A 19003-nucleotide genomic window follows, 5' to 3' on the forward strand; every position below is an offset into this window, starting at 1 on the left:
AAAATCCTGAGAATCCATGTGGATCTGTGCTTTGTAACCACGTTTTAAGTGGGGAGGGAAGGAAAAACACAGAAGGGACAAGGAGCACGAGAGGGGTGTGCGGAGAAGCAGCTGGCTAACAATGCAGGAGAGGGGTTTAACGGGAGGGAGGAAAGGAAGGCAAAAGTTTTCCCACCACCATCCAAGCCAGCCCTCTCCCCCGCCCCCTCTCTCTCCCACCTGCATGTTTTCTGGCTGCCTGCGAGTCCCTAGAATTCTGGACGCAGCAGCACCGGAGCACGGAGAGGAGGAGGTGGTGGCTGTCGGCTGTGCGCAATGTGACTAGGAAGGAATTAGAAGAAAGGACGCGATCCTTTCCTTTCCCCTCTGCTTGCCAGGAGGACAGGGGATTTCCCTGCTCTTTGTTGCATTTGAGCAAACACAGCAACCGAAAACAGAAGCGGGTGGGCAGTAAAACCCTGAGGCAGAATGCAGGAAAGCAGCAGCTTGCTCTCTACAGCTTTCCCTCCTCTGCGCAATCTGATTTTTGCCCCTGCACTCGGGCCACTTGGCTCCAGGGACCACATATTCGCTCAATAGCACGCACAGACATTTCCCCTTACTTTTTAGGGGAAAAAATGTGTGTGTTATAGAGAGAAAAATACGGTACAGTGGTACCTCGCAAGATGAATGCCTCGGAAGACGAAAAACTTGAAAGACGAAAGAGTTTTTCATTTTTTGAGTTGCTTCGCAAGACGATTTTCCCTATGGGCTTGCTTCGCAAGACGAAACGTCTTGCGAGTTTGTTTCCTTTTTCTTAAAACCGTAAATACCAGGGTGCATCAGACGAAAAATCCGCAAGGGGAAGAAACTCGCAGAACGAATTAATTTCGTCTTGCGAGGCACCACTGTACATTTCAGTTGGCATATTGGTTTGGGGAGCGTGAATTAGGAAATTTCACGTTGAAATGTGGACCACGCGAACATCTCCCCCATTCTTACCTGTGCTGCAAATGTTGTTGGACTCCCATCAACCACAGCCATCCTGGGTAACGGTCATGGATGATAGGAATCATATTAGCCCAACAACATCGGAGAGGTCAACAGGCATGTTGCCTCCGATCTTGATTCCGACAGACCTAACTCTCAAAGGGCTCCCTCGCTTTGTGACCCATTCTCACATCCATTCTTCCTTCTCAGAGTTCTGTCGACAAGCCTCTTTGGCTCAAAGACATGTATCAGCCTCTCGATGATGCTCGGAGGAGGAGCATGATTGGTAAACTCCACGATGAAGAGACCTCCGATGAGGAAGATATATTCAACTGGGCCAAATCAAGGTAGGAACGAACGAGTTGCTGTGACCAGACTTGTATGACTTGCACCTTCCTTCTTTCCCTTAAACACACCACACACACACACACACACACACACACACACACACACACACAGAGGTTTTGCTCTTATGGCTAGAGATGAAATCTGGGGTATGTGTGGATGGATTGAGTCACCTTGAAATATAGTCCAGTGTGGATTTCATGCTCTTTATTCAGCTCAGAGTAGTGAGGAATGGAAGTTTCCCCGAAATCTCTGCTTTATATACACAATGGGCCCCACGTGATTGGCTAATTATGGGATTCTCCTGTAGGCCAATCAGGTTGCAGATTCACTTCCACCCGGAATTGGATTGGGTGGCTTCTGTGGACCAATCAGACTGCTGCATTCTGGATCCTATTGTTCTAGGACCTGTTCTGGTTGCGAACAGGATCCTTTCCAGAGGCCTGTTCGCAACATGAAAAAAATGCACACATGGGTTGCGATTCACTGCTTCTGCGCATGCGCGTGATATCATTTTTGTGCTTCTGCGCATGTGTGAGCAGCAAAACCCGGAGGTAACCCTTTCTGGTACTTCCGGGTCAGCGCGGGACGTAACCTGAAAGAACGTAACATGAAGCGGACGTAACATGAGGTATGACTGTACTGCCATGGGGGCCGGATTAAATCGACCAGACTTTGGACATGCCTGACCCAGAGTCTTAACTCAGACTAGATCTAGACGCATCAAAGAAGCGATTCCGTTAGAAACGCGTTGAAATCTTCATACAGGGAAATCCCGCTGGTGAAAATGAGACTCCGCTGCGCCAATGTAGCCGAGTTCTAACTGTGCTAAGCTTCAAAACCCTTCAGACTTGACTGCCTTGCGACCTAACCTCTGCTGTTCTCTGTTTTCCAGGGAACCACCCCCTGTGGAAAAGCCCAGTTCAGTAAAAGTGTAAGTATCCCCTTGCAGTACGACTCTGGACTGTTAGTTATGCCCTAGGTTTAAAAACTGGGGTTCGCCCGGGATGCAACCTGCTGCTACAGAGTTAAATTTGTGCTTTTGCTGATTTGCAAAGCAAGAGATGATGCAGAAATTCTCTCTTTTAAGTTTTGTATTCCAAAAAGAATTCTGCTACCTAACGGAATACGTATCTGGAAAGGGGAATAATCTCACACTCCAATCCTCAGCCCTACTAAACCGAATCAGTCTCCAAGGCTCTCCTGTTGTTTAGCAAGGAAAGGGAAGTTAGGCTAATACTGGCTAGTTTCGTCCAATTGGCTTTTGCTATCATTCCACGTCAATGTAGTCTGAAGGGCAAGTTAGAACAGTGAAGAGGGGTTTGTTTGGGGCTTTGGCAAGGCGAGATCTGAAGCCCCACTTAAAGTGAAACTGAGGACCCCTTCAGACATCTTATATACTGCACATTCATGCCTCAACCAGAGCCAGGGCCTTTTCAACACTGGCTCCAGCCTGGTGAAACGCTCTGTCTCATGAGACCAGGGCCCTGCAGAATCTGATTTCTTTCCGCAGAGCCTGTAAGACGGAGTTGTTCCGCCTGGCCTTTGGCTTGGAATCAATTTGATTCCTTCCCCCTCTTTCATTTTTCCTTTCTGCTCCTGTGTTGGAACTCCTATTTGGGGACTTCCCTGGTTTTTTTCTGGCCCGTGTAGGACCAGTATGGATAGTTAGCCTTGGTGAAGACCTGATGTTTTCATCCCCAAAAAAGTTTTTGATTTGAGTTTCCATTGAAATGAAGCTGCATTTTAATGTTTTAATGTTGTATTTTAATCTTGTTTTTAAGTTGTATTTCAATCAATTTGTTTTTATATCAGTTGTTAGCTGCCCTGAAGCCCGGTCTTGGCTGGGGAGGGTGGGGTAAAAATATATATTTTAAAATTATTATTATTATTTGTGCTCATTATGCTATTGGGGGTCATACACTAACTCACATTCAATACCGTTTGTGCTTTCAAATTTTTGGGGGGTATTGACACTGCTTCATTTCCAGGCAATACCTATCCTGTAACTTCCTAGTGAAATCCCTTAGCTTTTTACACCACAGAAGTTCTGGTTTGCTTGTGTCCTGCTTTTTTTGTGGTGTTTCAGCCCCTCTGGGGGACGCGGGTGGCGCTGTGGGTAAAACCTCAGCGCCTAGGACTTGCCAATCGTATGGTCGGCGGTTCGAATCCCCGCGACGGGGTGAGCTCCCGTCTTTCGTTCCCAGCTCCTGCCCACCTAGCAGTTCGAAAGCACCCCTAAGTGCAAGTAGATAAATAGGTACCGCTTTATATTGGGAAGGTAAACGGCGTTTCCGTGTGCTGCGCTGGTGCCGGCTCGCTAGAGCAGCTTCGTCACGCTGGCCACGTGACCCGGAAATGTCTCCGGACAGCGCTGGCCCCCGGCCTCTTAAGTGAGATGGGTGCACAACCCTAGAGTCGGACATGACTGGCCCGTACGGGCAGGGGTACCTTTACCTTTACCAGCCCCTCTGGACAAACATAACGTGGTAGTACATGGGAAGCATCGCAACACAAACTAAAGCAGAATAAATCCAGCCCGACACACTACTATTGTGTCAAGAACTTGTTGCACGATACACCTACAATGTTGTTGTTTTTTTAAAAAAACGCAACCCTATTCATGAAGGCTACTCGGAAGTAAGCTGCATTGTGTTCAAAGGAAATTGCTCCCAGGTAATTGGGTTTGGGTTGGCATAATACCGTATTTTCGCTCTATAAGACACATTTTCTCCCTCCAAAATTTAAGGGGAAATGTGTGTGCGTCTTAGGGAGCGAATGCAGGCTCCTTGGCTTCAGCATTAGCAAAGCGAAACCTCCAAAGTGCAGTGGGAGCGCTCCCACCGCGCTCCAGAGGCTTTGCATTGCTTTCGCTGAGGACTGGAGAGCGAGAGGGGTCGGTGCGCACCGACCCCTCTCGCTCTCCAGGCTTCAAAAGCCTGAAGCCTCCGGAGCATAGCAGGAACTCCCGCCGTGCTCCGGAAGCTTTGGGTTCCTTTCGCTGAAGCCAGGAGAGCAAGACTCTCCTGGCTTCAGGGATAGCCACCTCAAGCCTCTGGAGTGCAGCGGGAACTCCCACTGCGCTCCGGAGGCTTCGGGTTGCCTTCACTGAAGGCGAAGGCAATGTGGGAGAGGGAGAGCTGCGCAGTACCCCTTCAGCTAAGCGGGAGGAGAAATGGAAGGGCCTCTGTTTCTCCTGCCGCTTCGCTGAAGGGGCCCTGCGCAGAGAGAGGGAGATTTTTTCTTTCTTGTTCTCCCCCTCTGAAACAAGGTGCATCCCATGGTCGGGTGCGTCCTATAGTTCAAAAAATACGGTACTTTCCTCTGTGCCCAATTTTACAACACACCTATCTAGGACAGCTCATGTCATGAGCCGATTCAAATAAATTGCTATATTTGGAGCCGGCTTTTTATGTTATGACCAGGAGAAGAGTGAAGGGAGCGCAATCCTTGGTTGCAATCGACTTCCCTTAACCTCTGTTTCTCTTGCTTTGACAGAGTTGAAGAGCCCCCTGTTAAAAAGGCCAGTTCAAAGAAACTGTGAGTATTATTATGCAACCGCAAAATTATCAGCCTTGGCTCTAACTTTTTCCTCTTGCAGCTAGGCATTAGGATACAACCTAGAGGGTTGACAGCTCCACCAGGAAGACACCTGAGCTGCTTGGCATCTGAATCATACTTAAGCAGATCTGTTGCGCTCCTGGTCTACTGCCCCCTGCACAACATCCGAATGTAGGGTATTCTGTGTCCCAGTGTATTTAAGGGCCTGTCCACACCAGAGCAAAAGTGGACACCCCCCCTCAGGTTGTCCCAAATCTTTTCCCCTTTGAATGTGAGTTGTTGTTGTTGTTTATCCTGGCTGTTTGGGACTTTCCAGGTATAAAGGGGAAAGGATTTGGGACAATACTGGGATGGGAAAGCCATTGTGTGGGTGTCCCTAGATTAATGGAGAGAGAGGGGTTGGTGCGAATCAACATTTTTGCCCTGATTTTAGACTCTTGCCTGAAATCCTGAAGAGATGCTGCTTTTCGAAGAACCTCACATTCCACACTGAAGTGTTTCCGTGTTCTTCTTTTCCCACTTTCTCCATTCCCTCTGCTTCCTCTTTTGTCTCCTTTGTGTCTGTTATAGATTGTAAGTTCCCTGGGGCAGAGACCTGCCCTCTCATTCCCAGCAATGCACCATGCGCATGGAAGGTGTTACTACGTTAACCATGATAACGAAATATGCTGCCTCGGCGCATGGGGCTTTCATTAATCATGGGGCTTCCATTAAGCATTCCACAGCATGTGGCAGCAGTGAATTCCATGAGTTAATTCCATGCCGTGCGACGAAGAAGCACTTTCTTTCATCGATAATAATAATAATAAATAATAATAATAAATTTTATTTCTATCCCGCCCTCCCCAGTCGAAGCCGGGCTAAGGGCGGCTAACAACAATACAACATTCTAAAATCATTTCATTATAAAATTAATGCCCTGAATCTTATGCCAATCAATTGATGCAGCTCTTCTACAGACTAGATCTATGTGGTGTGGGTGTATTATGGAACCAAGCTAAAGTTGATTCTCTCCCCCCAGCCGCCCCAGTTCCTTATTCCAACTGAAATATACTTGGAGTCGAGAGTGGATTTCATGCTCTTTATTCAGCTCATAGTGGTGAGGAGGAATGGAAGTTCCCCCAGAATGTCTGCTTTATATACATTATTTACACAATGGGCCCCATTTGATTGGCTAATTGCGGGATTCACCTGTAGGCCAATCTGGTTGCGGATTCACTTCCACCTGAAGCTGGATTGGGTGGCTCCTGTGGACCAATCAGACTGCTGCATTCTGGACCCTATTGTTCTAGGACCAATCAGACTGCTGCATTCTGAACCCTATTGTTCTAGGACCAATCAGACTGCTGCCTTTTGGATCCTATTCAACTCAGTACATAAAGTTTGCATCCCTCTGCTACCCCGTATCACAGACCTCCACGAGTCTCTTTGAGATGCACCTGCACTCTGTCCAGCCCAAAGTACTCCCTAAAATAAGCTTTGATGTATCCCAAATGATACATCTCAACAGTCAGGAGATGCTTCCATGTGTGAAAACGTGTAGATCAGGTCCAGACCACTGCTTCATTCTGGTGCAAGTCTCAGATCTGCTGCCCCCACACCAACAACTGCTAAAGAAGACTGTATCAGTGAATAAGCAGTGAAGCATTATCCCAAACGACATATCCACACCATCTGGAGGCTGTCTGTCTCCTACCAAATGGCCTCATATGTCTGGTCCGGTGCTTAATTTTCCCCAAGTCATTCTCAGGCATGCTGTCCCTGTGCCAATCCTTTTCTCAATACAGGTAGAAACCAAAAATGGACGGGGGATTCATGCCAAAGCGTTTTTAATAACGGAACGAGGATCTGGGTGCTTGCCCATCCAGTGACCTGTATTGGCCTACACAAAAACAAGAAGATAAGGCCGTAGATTATGCTAGCTAGTCTTATTCAGAGCAGTCTCTGTTGCGTCGGAGTTTGCCATTTGAGTTGATCCAAAGTGGGGTGCACGCATCTCAATCCTTATTAATTTGCATGTGACACAAGCTGCTGTATTGAATATGGAACTAGGAATTAGCCTTGTGGGGAAAGTTTCCTTGAAGGACAGTCAAACCTTGGTTCCCGAACGCCTCCGTTATCGTATGTTTTGGCTCCCAAACGTCGAAAACCCAGAAGTAAATGCTCTGGCTTTCAAATGTTTTTTGGAAGCTGAACATCCGACGCAGCTTCTGCTTGAGTACAATAAGCTCTTGCAACTGCCACGCCTCAGCTGTTGAATGTTTCGGAAGTCGAACAGTCTTCTGGAATGGATTACGTTTGACAACCAAGGTTTTGACTGTGCAAGCGTACCTTGGGTCCTGAACACCTTGCAAGTTGAACGGTTTGCCTCCCGAATGCTGCAAACCTGGAAGTGACTGTTCCGGTTTGGAAACTATTTTTGGACGCTAAACATCCGACGGGACTTCCGCGGCTTCCGATTGGCTGCAGGAGCTTCCTGCAGCCAATCAGAAGCAGCGCTTTGGTTTCCAAACGTTTTGGAAGTCGAACGGACTTCCAGAATGGATTCTGTTTGACTTCCAAGGTACAACTGTATCTGAAGATGCATAGGATGTATCAGGCAAAAGAGGCAATGGTTGCTTAGGTTATTGAATTAATCAAAGCATCTTGCAGTACCAAAAACAAGTATATTGAGGAAGGAAGATGGCCTAGATGCAGCAGACCCTCTTTAACATCTCCTTTTTAACTCTTAATCAGGGCGCCAGAACCCCCACCTCCAGCTCCGAAGCCAGAGTAAGTAACTAGCAAATGTTTGGGGTTTTTAACAGCCGGTTTGTAAGGCAGTCTGCTAGAGGAAAGACTCGCCAGATTATATATATTAAAAATACACCAGATATGCACATCTCCACTCTTCTCCCTCCCTCCCCCCACAAACTTAATACAGGATGCTTTGCATGGCACTGTTGCACATTTTCTTCTTCCTAAAAAAAGGGGGGGGGGAGAATAAGAGAAGGGATCTGTTCTCCAAAAAGCATAGGAATAAAAGAACTTAATCTGTAAAGAGGCAAATGGTGGGGGATGCTTTGAGTCCCCCGCTCCCAAGTTTTTAGGACGGGATATCTTAGTGGCGAAAGTCTACTGCTCCTGAACAGTCTTCAATTTTTAAGACCAGTTTAGATTAGATAATCAGATTAGGGAAGGGAAGAGGGTCCAGTGTTCAAAATTCCCATTGTTCTAGGTGTGTTTTGCGACATGGAATTTCATTAGTGTGAGCAGTTTCTGAGCTCCGGGCGCAGTGCTGCGCCTTAGATTTCAGATTAAAACCGCAGAGGGGAAGGAAAGGAGGACCTTTTTCTGCCTCCCCACTTCCAGCTACTCTCTGAAGACTGGAGAAGAGACCCTCTTAAGAATATTACGGGGGTGGTCAGGGGAGAGGCTAGACCATGTGAAAAACGAACATAATATTTTAGCTGCAGTTCATTCATTTTCAGCTTTGTGTTCTTGCTATAAAAAAAGAGCACCTAGGCATTCCGTTGTTGTGCCCATAACCTAGGTTTAAGGTGCCATTTAGCTCCTCGCTTTCATATCTCCATTTCTAACAGTGAGTGGGTCAATCTGAAAGTGCTCAGAGATGTGGCTTATTTCGCAGCACTCAGTTTGCTTCAAGCTGCGAGGGAACAGCAACTCTGCATCCACACCTTGGGAATTAGGAGTGTCCAGAAGCAAAAAGAGGACAAGGCTTCTAGCTATGCAGAAGAGGGGATTTCAGCAAGGGTCGTATTGCTGTCTGAAATTTTGCTCTGTTGCATAACCCTGTCCCCTTTTCATCTGCCTACTGTGATTGGAATCCAAAAGTTGCCCTTTTCCACTGCCCCAAAATGTGGTCATGAACATGACATGGAGTAAAAGCACACACAGCTGCAATTTAGGAGAGGGAGGTGTTAAGTTGTGGGTGAACATATCAGACGACACAGCGATTCTTCAAACAGCTCTTCTTTATTCAGAGGCCAGAACAGAACTGAACTGAAGGGCTCAGTCAGCCTGCTTATATAGAGCTCCAGTACAACGTTACTGTAGCAACTTTCTAAAACTATCCAATCACTGAATGTCACTTTTGATCCTTCATTTGCATAACTATCTACAGTATCCCCCTGCTGGCCCAGGGTGAGAACTTCAGTACATAACAGGAGGGAGGGAGGGAAGGAAGGGAGGGAGGGAGGGAGGGATGTATTGATCATCTGCTGTGACATAACTCCTGCTTTTCTCTCTTGCTCATCAGGTCTTCAGGAGGAGAAGACGATAGTGGGTCAAAGAAACCGTAAGTACCGCCAGAGTCAGTTCCTTCTTCCGTTCAAACCAGAGGTGGGCAAACCTCAAGCCCAGGGGCCAGATATCTGGCCCTTGGGATTCTTGGTTCTCTGGATGGAGGACAGAGAGGATTGTGTGAGTGCAGGCAGAAACTCACCTACTTTGCAAACCTTGCACTTATTGCTTTTCCTACTGTTTCTCTGACCTCACCTAGCACTGCCGTATGTGCCCCAAAGGTTGCCTTCAATCAGAGAAAAGTTTTCCCACCCCTGCTTCAGATGGTTTGATTTTTAGAGCTCGGCTACATAATGCATCCTATTGCAGATTCACGATCTTCAAAGCGCAGATAATTGTGGAAAGGTTTTCCTACCTTTATTAATGTAGTTATTGTTAGGAACAAAATGAAACAGCATGCATTACTAGAAAAGGAGAAAGGAACTGAGCTGTGGAGGAAAGAAAATGGTGGAGGGGTTGGGGAGTAAGTTGTGGACCAGAAGCAGTCCTGGGTGGCATTTGATGGATATATTTTTTTCATTTAAAGTAGAGGCTCAGAAATCGAAACATTCATTTGCTTCATAATATCTGGAGAAGGTGATTTCTTCCCGCCCGGTCCCCTTCCTTTGATCAACAGCCATTCCCATTGGCTTTGCGTCTTTTATTCTGTTTGGCATGAAGGTTTTGTCTTTCTGGTGCTGTAGCGCTATGCAAAGGAACAATTTCTTTCCCGTCGCATTTTCACGCACATGACATGTTTCTGGCAGAATTGCATTCTGTGGCTTCTTTGCAAATCAGACATAGGGTGTTCTGCAACTCTCTCTAAGCAAATTGGAGGCTTCTTTCCATTTTTGTTTTAGGTTTTGTTTTTAAACTGGATCTCCAGTATATATTTGTTTAAAGACAAGTCAGGAGAACCACTGGAAACTTAAAACCTAGAGACAAGCAGGGGGGAAAAGAGTTGGAAGTGTTCAGAAAGAGGCTTCCCATCCCAGATTTCTTGTGTTTCCCACTCTCTGATCGAGCAGGTTTTGCAAGTGTGTGTGTGTGCATTAGGCAATACAAAAACCTGCAAAACCTGTTTGGCTAGAGGCAAAAATGTGCACACATTCTGAGCAGCAGCACCAGATTCAAACTACCTGACTTCATCTCTCTGAAAATAACTATTCGCCATCTCTAGTTCTGAACTGATAAAAGTTGTGTGGTAGGGCAAGGAGTTTTCCCTGGATATCTCTTCCTCTTAAGACTTATTTAGGAATACAGGGTATTTGAATGGGTGTAGTCATGATTTTTGTTGGGGAGAGCAGCCCAAAGTTGTTGCCCCATAAATCTGTTGAGCTTTTTTGGGGGGAAATACCCCCTAGGAGCATGCAGGGGGCAGGCTTTGGTTTTTTTTTGGGGGGGAGACTTCTGCTGGAGGGAGGCAGAACCTCAGTTAATAGTTAAACAGTGCTTCTCAACAATAGCCATGGGTATTTGTAACAAAGCTGTATGTGGCAAAAGACAGTGATTCTTGTGATGGTGTGGAATACTGCACTGCCAGCAGTCATTTTGTGCTGAGACACCTACAGTCTGTTTATCATATTAGTTCTCCAAAGCTCTTGCGTGTCGAGGTCCCCAGGGCCACCCCAATAACTCACACATCACACAGAAATTTTTGTTTAAGATATTTGGCATAATTTTGGCCACAACTTTATTAAAATACAAATTTGTGAGTGGTTGCGTAGGCATTGGTTGCGACTATCTGCCCCCACCATGGGGGACAGACTGACATTCCACACAATGCGAAAGTCAGAATGGGGGAATACACTTGGGGGTTACGCGGAGCAGGGAACCTGCCCTCACCCCAAATGCAACCAGGAGCTCATTGCTATGGCCCGAGCCCCCTTGACAGAGTGGAGAAGCAATAGTTAGCCCCCAATTCCTTTAACGGAATCCCTTGCAGCAGCAGCATTAGAGGGGCAGGCACAGCCAATCCATGCCCCTCAACCAACCAAACCATAAACCAATGCCTAACCGCGAACCTTACAAGTTGTGACCATTTGCTACACAGTAGGCAAAAACCAAATGGCCCCAGCCAATCAGCCAGATGGACAAAATTCCTACCAGGCCCCCGCTCCAAAGCAGACGACCCCATGACAGGCATAGCAAGGTCAAAGCGAACAACCCTATTCTAGGGAGGGAGGGACGGGCAATCCACTGCACGGGCGAAAAGAGGAAGCCCTAGCCTCGTGCAAGGAGTTTTACTATTTCTGGCTGTCAATCAATAAATGGCAACATTAACTTCTTCCCAACAACAAGGGAAGCCCCAATCGCATCAGTGGCCAACAATCAATTAGCCCGCCCTCCAACTTTGGAGTGTCCTGGCAGCCCCCACCGCAACACGTGCTCTCCATGAAGGAGAACACGCTTTCCCATTCGGCAATCATTATTGGACGGCCAATGTCCTGTGCCCATCTAACCATTGTTGCCTTAACCTCCTCCTCCTTAACTTCCCATTCCAGGAGGAGTCGATATATTCTCGAAATTACCCTGATTTTATTATTTATCAATTCTGTTTCGAGTTTAGAGGGCTGATTATCAAATCCAATCTTTTTATCTTGTTTAAATATTTTGTATATTTGATGGTATTCCAGCCAACCAGCCTGTTTATCAAGATATAAGTACCTGCACCTCTTTTTTCCTCTCTTTTCCCAAAAAAAAGTACTGGCTAAGGGGGGTGGGGTGGAATCAGTACTATTTTTTTTTTAAGTATATGAATCGGTTTTCCTCTATCAGATCTAGGTTTAGATCTCCTCAGGTGGGCAGAGATCTCTTTTAGGAAGTCCACCTCGGAGACATTGGGTAGTGTTTGTATTTGCTTGTTATATTTGCTTGTTCTTTTCTTTCTGCACACTTACTAGCTCTTCTAACTACAAATGGGGGAGATTTAGACTCCTTCCCCTGTAGATATCAGCAGCTAATGCCCCCTGGGACCAAATCTAGGGACAAGAATGAGGACTTGCTTAGGATTTCTGCTTCCTCCAAGAGATCCTTGTTGTAAACATGGTTGCCAGCAAGCCAAAGCCTGCTTCTGCTTAACCTTCACTAAAAGCAACACATACATATATGCACAGAACATCAACCCCCAGGTGGTTGTATAATTTGCATTCCCACCCCCCACCCCGCCAGAACCTGTTCCTAAGTTTAAGCCAAAATATTCCTGCTCTACAAACACTAATCTATTATCTCTGCCAAAGTTTGCCAACAAAGGTCTTGCAACAGCATCAATAATGCCACCTTAGGAAGCTGTGTTTAGGAAACGCAAGATGCCTGGTGTATACACCTGCAGCATCATAAACTAAACTCGCAGGCCAGAATTGGTTCGTGCTGGCAAATCACAGGAAAAGATTGCAGGGAACCCAGCAAAGAAGCGGGACCAGTTTGGACCATTTCCGTAGGTAGGCTAGATGTGGTCTGTGGCCTGCCTGTTGCAGAACAGGTGTGTCTATATGAAAATGTGCATCTTCATCCCATTCATGTTGTTTCAAAGGTATGTTCCAATGGGACTTGTTCTTAAGTGAGCATACACAGGATTGAGACATGACTATGTCCTCTGGGTAGCTCCAAAAAGAAAGCATTGGTTCCGCTGCGGATTGCAGACCTTTTTTCTCTTTTTGTACCAGATTGCGTGGGTCTCTTATCCCCTGCCACATACAGCTGCTACCTTATTATTATTATTTTAATGGCAAGGCTTCGTACACCTTTAATAACTATACTGAATTTCTGCAGGCCACCAGCTGTCCTTCCAAAAGGAGAGTTTTTGTGAAATTACTGCCTTCCACCTAACAGTGAAGGATTCACCCACCACAGTGTCCTTCTTTCTTATCTGTGGTCCTAATCTCCCAGCTGTATAGTGACATTGGGTGGTGGTGCTAGGATGTGTCTGGTGGGCAGCCAATAGGGTGGCGAAGAAGCAGTCCCAATTTCAGTGGTGGTGATCAGGACAAGGTAGAGCTGAGGTCCCGTGCCTGACCACCATCTGGGTTGAAGGTCTAAATCTTTTGTCCCTGGCTCAGCCTTTCCTCTTCTCCAGATTTTACTGAAGCATGGAGCCCTCTGGTTTGGCAGTGCTCTTATTGAATGCCTGGTCAGTCCATAACAAGGCTGTAGTTTACCCATCACGGAGTTACAATTTCCAGCAACCCTTAGCAAACTGCGGTTCCCATAATTCTTTGGAAGACTGTGCTCTGAATGAGCTTTGAAGGTGTGGGTGGATGGGTGTACAGAGCCTCAGAATACCGTATTTTTTGCTCTATAAGACTCACTTTTTCCCTCCTAACAAGTAAGGGGAAATGTGTGTACGTCTTATGGAGCGAATGCAGGCTGTGCAGCTATCCCAGAAGCCAGAACAGCAAAAGGGATTGCTACTTTAACTGCGCAGTGATCCCACTTGCTGTTCTGGCTTCTGAGATTCAGAATATTTTTTTTCTTGTTTTCCTCCTCCAAAAACTAGGTGCGTCTTGTGGTCTGGTGCGTCTTATAGAGCGAAAAATATGGTAATTCTTGTGTTGACAATGTGCCCAGGAGAGCTCGGGACAAAGGCCACCATCTTGTTCACACTCGCTAGCGGGACCTGAGTTCAGTGGTGCCCTCTCCATTTCTGATTCCCAGCGCTGATATTCAGAGACACAGCCTCTCCGATGCCAGAAATTGTAGGCATCCGTCTTTCAAAAGGGGAATCGAAAAAGGGAAACAGCACTACAGAACAAAAAGGCAGTTCCCAGTTCTTCGTCTGCCACAGCAGTGGCACTGGGGAGAAAGTTTGCAACACTTGACGGAGTAGAATCCAGTTCAACTGGTTCAATTTTAACCTTGCCTTCCCTTTTCATTTGCAGGAGTTCAGCTGAAGAAGGCGAAGGGGATGAAGAGGAGGATGAATGATTGTCCTTTTGTGAATATTGCTGTATATTATCTAGAGCACTTTATAAAGTACTATTGTTGTTTATAAGGAATACTATTAAATGCATTCCTCTGAAAGGTACCCTTTTCGTTAGCTAACATTTTGTTATCTCATGTTTAGCACTCATACAAGCCAGGGGGAGTTCAAAGCAGCTCACATTTACGTCTGTAAAATAACTGTATCCCACTTCACAGCCTCTCACGAAGCTTCCAAACCTACTTACAAAAGACCCCAGGAATAAAACTAATATCAGGCAGCACAGATATAACATTGGGTGCATGTAACACCAGGATTAAAAGGGACGCGGGTGGCGCTGTGGGTTAAACTACAGAGCCTAGGACTTGCCGATCAGAAGGTCGGCGGTTCGAATCCCCGTGAGGGGGTGAGCTCCCGTGGCTCGGTCCCTGCTCCTGCCAACCTAGCAGTTCAAAAGCACGTCAAAGTGCAAGTAGATAACTAGGTACCACTCCAGCGGGAAGGCAAACGGCATTTCCGTGCACTGCTCTGGTTCGCCTGAAGCGGTTTAGTCATGCTGGCCACATGACCTGGAAGCTGTACGCCGGCTCCCTCGGCCAATAAAGCGAGATGAGCGCCGCAACCCCAGAGTCGGCCACGACTGGACCTGAAACAAAACAAAATAAAATATAAAAAAATTATTAAAAAATATTGAAAAATTATTTTAAAAATTATAAAAAAATTATAAAATAAAAGGGAGACTGGTTCCTTTCCCCCCAGCTGGTGTATGTCGATTTCTGAGGTTTTAAACATTAAACACAACATGCTTTTCCAACATAACGGCAGTCCATTATCCTCATATAGTAAGCTGAGCTGAGAAAGTGGCTTAAGAACGCAGAAAAGGCTTCTTCTTTCTCAAGAGTCAGCAATGTCTACCTGCCAACTGGTAGCCGGTCACCAGGTTTTCATGTGAGGGACCATCCCGGCTCTACCTTGAGGTAGCAGGGATACAGGACCAGCGCAGGACATTTTGGCACCTGAGACAAACCACAAAGTGGCACACACATTCCAACCGGGGAAGAAGGGATGAGTGAAGGTCTCGCATCGGGAACAAAAGGAGCAGCAAAAGATCTGCATCAGGAACAAATCATTTTTTATATATATATTTAATTCTGTTAATTTCTCAATTTCCTCCTTTTCTATTGGTGATAGATTTTTTGCTAATAATTTGGTTTTATTGATATTCAATTTAAATCCAGAAACATTTCCATATTCTTGAATGATTTCCAGCACTTTAGTAAGACTCTCTTTCGGATCCTCAGTTGTTATAATAAGATCGTCCGCAAACGCCCTCAGTTTATAACTACTACTCCCCAGCTTTATCCCTTTAATATTTTTTTCCTCTCTGATTTGTTTATTTAGAGTTTCCATTGTTAAGATAAATCAGGAACAAATCAGATCCCGACAGTTGAAGTGGGAATCAAAGGATGTTGTAAAGGGAAAGGGGATCCTGTTCTGAATGAGTTCAGACAGGACACCCCAAAGGGCATTGTTCTGACAGAGAACCAGGCAAAGGGCCTTCCTGGTGGTGGTGCCCGCCCTGTGGAACGCCCTCCCATCAGATGTCAAGGAAAAAAACAACTATCAGACTTTTAGAAGACATCTAAAAGCAGCCCTGTTTAGGGAAGTTTTTAATGTTTGATGTTTTATGGCTTTTTCATTCATTGGGAGCCACCCAGAGTGGCTGGGGAAACCCATCCAGATGGGAGGGGTATAAATAAATATATTATTATTATTATTATTATTATTATTATTATTATTATTATTATTATTCTGAACCACAGGCCCAAAGGAGGGCCTGATTGAATGGTTTGATGCAAGGATTTCATAGAAGGATGTTGGAAACGCTGGAAGAACCCATTCTGATGTTTTATTAAAGAAAGGTGTCGACTTATAACACAGAGCCTCTCTGCCCTTACAGACAGACGCAGGGCAGACACCTCAATAGTGAGAGGTTGTCACAGCTTGTCTGCAAAGTGCTAATACGTTAAGCGTTACTTATACCGTACAGAAGACGGCGTATTTCAGTTTGGCCAGAACTTCCCATCCATCACTTGTCCCATGGGGGCATAAGTGACAACTATCCAAAAGAGGAAAAGAAAGCTCCCCTCTGAGAACCCAGCATCCTGGGGCCCACAGATAAGCACAGAATCAAAGCAAACCAATTAGCATATAACAAAGCAAGTGAGCTCGTTCTTGTAACAACAGTCTATTAATTGTAGGGTTATCTTGTGTAATAAACAAAAATCTGCCCTTATTCCCTCATGGGGGACACAAGAACCCTTATAGAGTCCTTTGCAGGTTCTCCGTTGGTAGGAGAAAATAACAGAGGCCAACCAGAGAATATTGAGAAGGAAAGCAGCTAGTAAGCCTGATCTTTATTGAACTGTTGCAACAGGGTGCTCCCCTCACACGCAGGAAAGGAGGAGGACCCAGAACCAAGGTGTCCCTGCCCTTATATAAAGGTAAAGGGACCCCTGACCATTAGGTCCAGTCATGACCGACTCTGGGGTTGCGGCGCTCATCTCACTTTATTGGCCAAGGGAGCCGGCGTACAGCTTCCGGGTCATGTGGCCAGCATGACTAAGCCGCTTCTGGCGAACCAGAGCAGCGCACAGAAACGCCGTTTACCTTCCTGCCGGAGCAGTACCTACAGTGGTACCTCAGGTTAAGTACTTAATTCATTCCGGAAGTCTGTTCTTAACCTGAAACTGTTCTTAACCTGAAGCACCACTTTAGCTAATGGGGCCTCCCGCTGCCGCCGCGCCACTGGAGCACGATTTCTGTTCTCATCCTGAAGCAAAGTTCTTAACCTGAAGCACTATTTCTGGGTTAGCGGAGTCTGTAACCTGAAGCGTATGTAACCTGAGGTACCACTGTATTTATCTACTTGCACTCTGACATGTCTGTCAGGTTATCTGATCGTGCCTTATCTGATTGCCTTTCCTGGTAGTCTGCCCATTCCTTTGAGATGGTGATTACCCAATTCCTGAGACAGTGGGAAGGCTCCCCACCCCCTCCTTGCAGAGAAAACATTTGGTCAGTTGGGGAGTCAAAATGGTTTCAGGGCGGTCCTCCCGTGCTGCTCCAGACATGTGGTCCACATATCTATGTACGTGCTTGTTTGGTACATTTATTATATATATAAGACCTTGGTTGTTTTTTATTACACTTGATTACTAAGATGCTGAGTTTGCAGAGCTTCCGGAACATCTCACCTTTGGTGTCCCGTCCCCCCCATTTTCTCTCTAGGGTTGAGAGTAGCACTTTCTATTCACTGAGGCCAGGGGGCAGATCCAGCCTCCAAGGAGCGTGGCACAGCTGCTGCCGCCGCCACCGCAGCAACAGTGGACAATGGACTTCTTGAGTGGGCTGGCCCTGAACCCAGGGCTTTCTGCACGCAGAGCAGATGTTCTGCCGCTGAGCTGTGGCCCTTCGCTACAACTAATCCAGAATGCGGCAGCTAGACTGGTGACTGGGAGCGGCCGCCGAGAGCACATAACACCGGTCTTGAAAGACCTCTGTTGGCTCCCAGTATGTTTCCGAGCACAATTCAAAGTGTTGGTGCTGACCTTTAAAGCCCTAAACGGCCTCGGTCCAGTATACCTGAAGGAGCGTCTCCACGCCCATCGTTCTGCCCAGACGCTGAGGTCCAGTGCCGAGGACCTTCTGGCGGTTCCCTCATTGCGAGAAGCAAAGCTACAGGGTACCAGGCAGAGGGCCTTCTCGGTAGTGGTGCCCACCCTGTGGAACGCCCTTCCAGCAGATGTCAAAGCAATAAACAACTACCTGACATTCAGAAGACATCTTAAGGCAGCCCTGTTCAGGGAAGTTTTTAACGTATGATATTTTACTGTATTTTTGGTTTTTATGGAAGCCGCCCAGAGTGGCTGGGGAGGCCCAGCCAGATGGGCGGGGTATAAATAATAAATTATTATTATTATTATTATTATTATTATTATTATTATTATTATTATTATTATTATTTAATGTAGCCCAGCTGCAGACGCAGCTGTCCCCAAAGTGCAAAAAATTCAGATAATCACACGGGATATCAATGAATGAATGAATGAATAAATGAATGATTTTCCCCGCATAGCCTGAATGCGGAATATGCTGCTGCTTAACCACATTTCCCCCCTATTATTTTCTAGATTATAAAAAATAAAGGATTTGCACCATGTAGCCTGAATAGGGAATACGCTGCTGCTTAATCGCCCCCCCCCCGCCCCTATTATTTTTGTGGTTATAAATGAATGAATAAATAAATAAAATATTTTCCCCGTGTAGCCTGAATGGGGAATACGCTGCTGCTTAATCGCTTTTTCTCCCCTATTATTTTTGGGGTTATAAATGAATAAATAAATACAATATTTCCCCCGCGTAGCCTGAATGGGGAACGCGCTGCTGCTTATTCGCTTTTTCTCCCCTATTATTTTTGGGGTTATAAATGAATACGTAAACAAATAAAATATTTCCCCCAAATATTTTATTTGGGGAACACGCTACTGTTTTAATCGCAGCCACTCCGGCGAGGAGGGGGCGGGGACAGAGGGGGCTTTGCAGCTGGCAATTTGTGACCTCGTGGGCCGCTCTACCCTTTCCCCGCCTACTTATCTCTGCGGCTCCTCGGGCGGCGGCGTGACGTCAGGAGCGGCGCGCTCCCTCCCTCTTAGCTTGTTGGGAGCTGACTTCCGGGTTCCCTCAGTCCAGCTCCGCCATCCGCGCCGCGCCGCTGAGCGGGTGAGAATTTCTCTCTCTCTCTCTCCCCCCCTCCCGCCTTCTTGTCCGCCATTCTCTTCAAGCGCCGCCTCTGGTGGGGGTGAAAGGAGGCCGTGCAGAGGGAGGAGGAGTCGGGGGAGCATATTCAGGGGGGGGGAAGTGGGGGGG

The 19003-nt window shown here is 46.5% G+C and overlaps 2 protein-coding genes across 4 annotated transcripts in view; both read left to right on the forward strand.

Annotated features, from left to right (window-relative positions):
- Positions 1-14179, forward strand: part of LOC309354091 (leucine-rich repeat-containing protein 37A2-like) — a 39765-nt gene extending 25586 nt beyond the window's left edge. For both annotated transcript variants that reach the window (XM_081883907.1, XM_081883908.1), the window contains 6 exons: positions 1180-1316; positions 2210-2248; positions 4813-4854; positions 7612-7647; positions 9134-9172; positions 14034-14179. In XM_081883907.1, coding sequence (XP_081740033.1) covers positions 1180-1316; positions 2210-2248; positions 4813-4854; positions 7612-7647; positions 9134-9172; positions 14034-14079 — 339 coding nt within the window. In that variant the 3' untranslated portion in view covers positions 14080-14179. The remainder of the gene's footprint in view (positions 1-1179; positions 1317-2209; positions 2249-4812; positions 4855-7611; positions 7648-9133; positions 9173-14033) is intronic.
- A 4575-nt stretch (positions 14180-18754) lies between these two features.
- The window catches only part of PLEKHM1 (pleckstrin homology and RUN domain containing M1), a 45769-nt gene continuing 45520 nt past the window's right edge, over positions 18755-19003 (forward strand). The window contains exon 1 of one of the 2 annotated variants that reach the window (XM_081883863.1): positions 18755-18856. The gene's annotated coding sequence lies outside the window, so the exon portion shown is untranslated. The remainder of the gene's footprint in view (positions 18857-19003) is intronic. The other variant, XM_081883864.1, reaches the window with a different exon arrangement.

Source organism: Podarcis melisellensis, assembly GCF_964234715.1.
Source record: "Podarcis melisellensis genome assembly, chromosome: 13".
In the NCBI taxonomy this organism is placed as follows: domain Eukaryota; kingdom Metazoa; phylum Chordata; class Lepidosauria; order Squamata; family Lacertidae; genus Podarcis; species Podarcis melisellensis.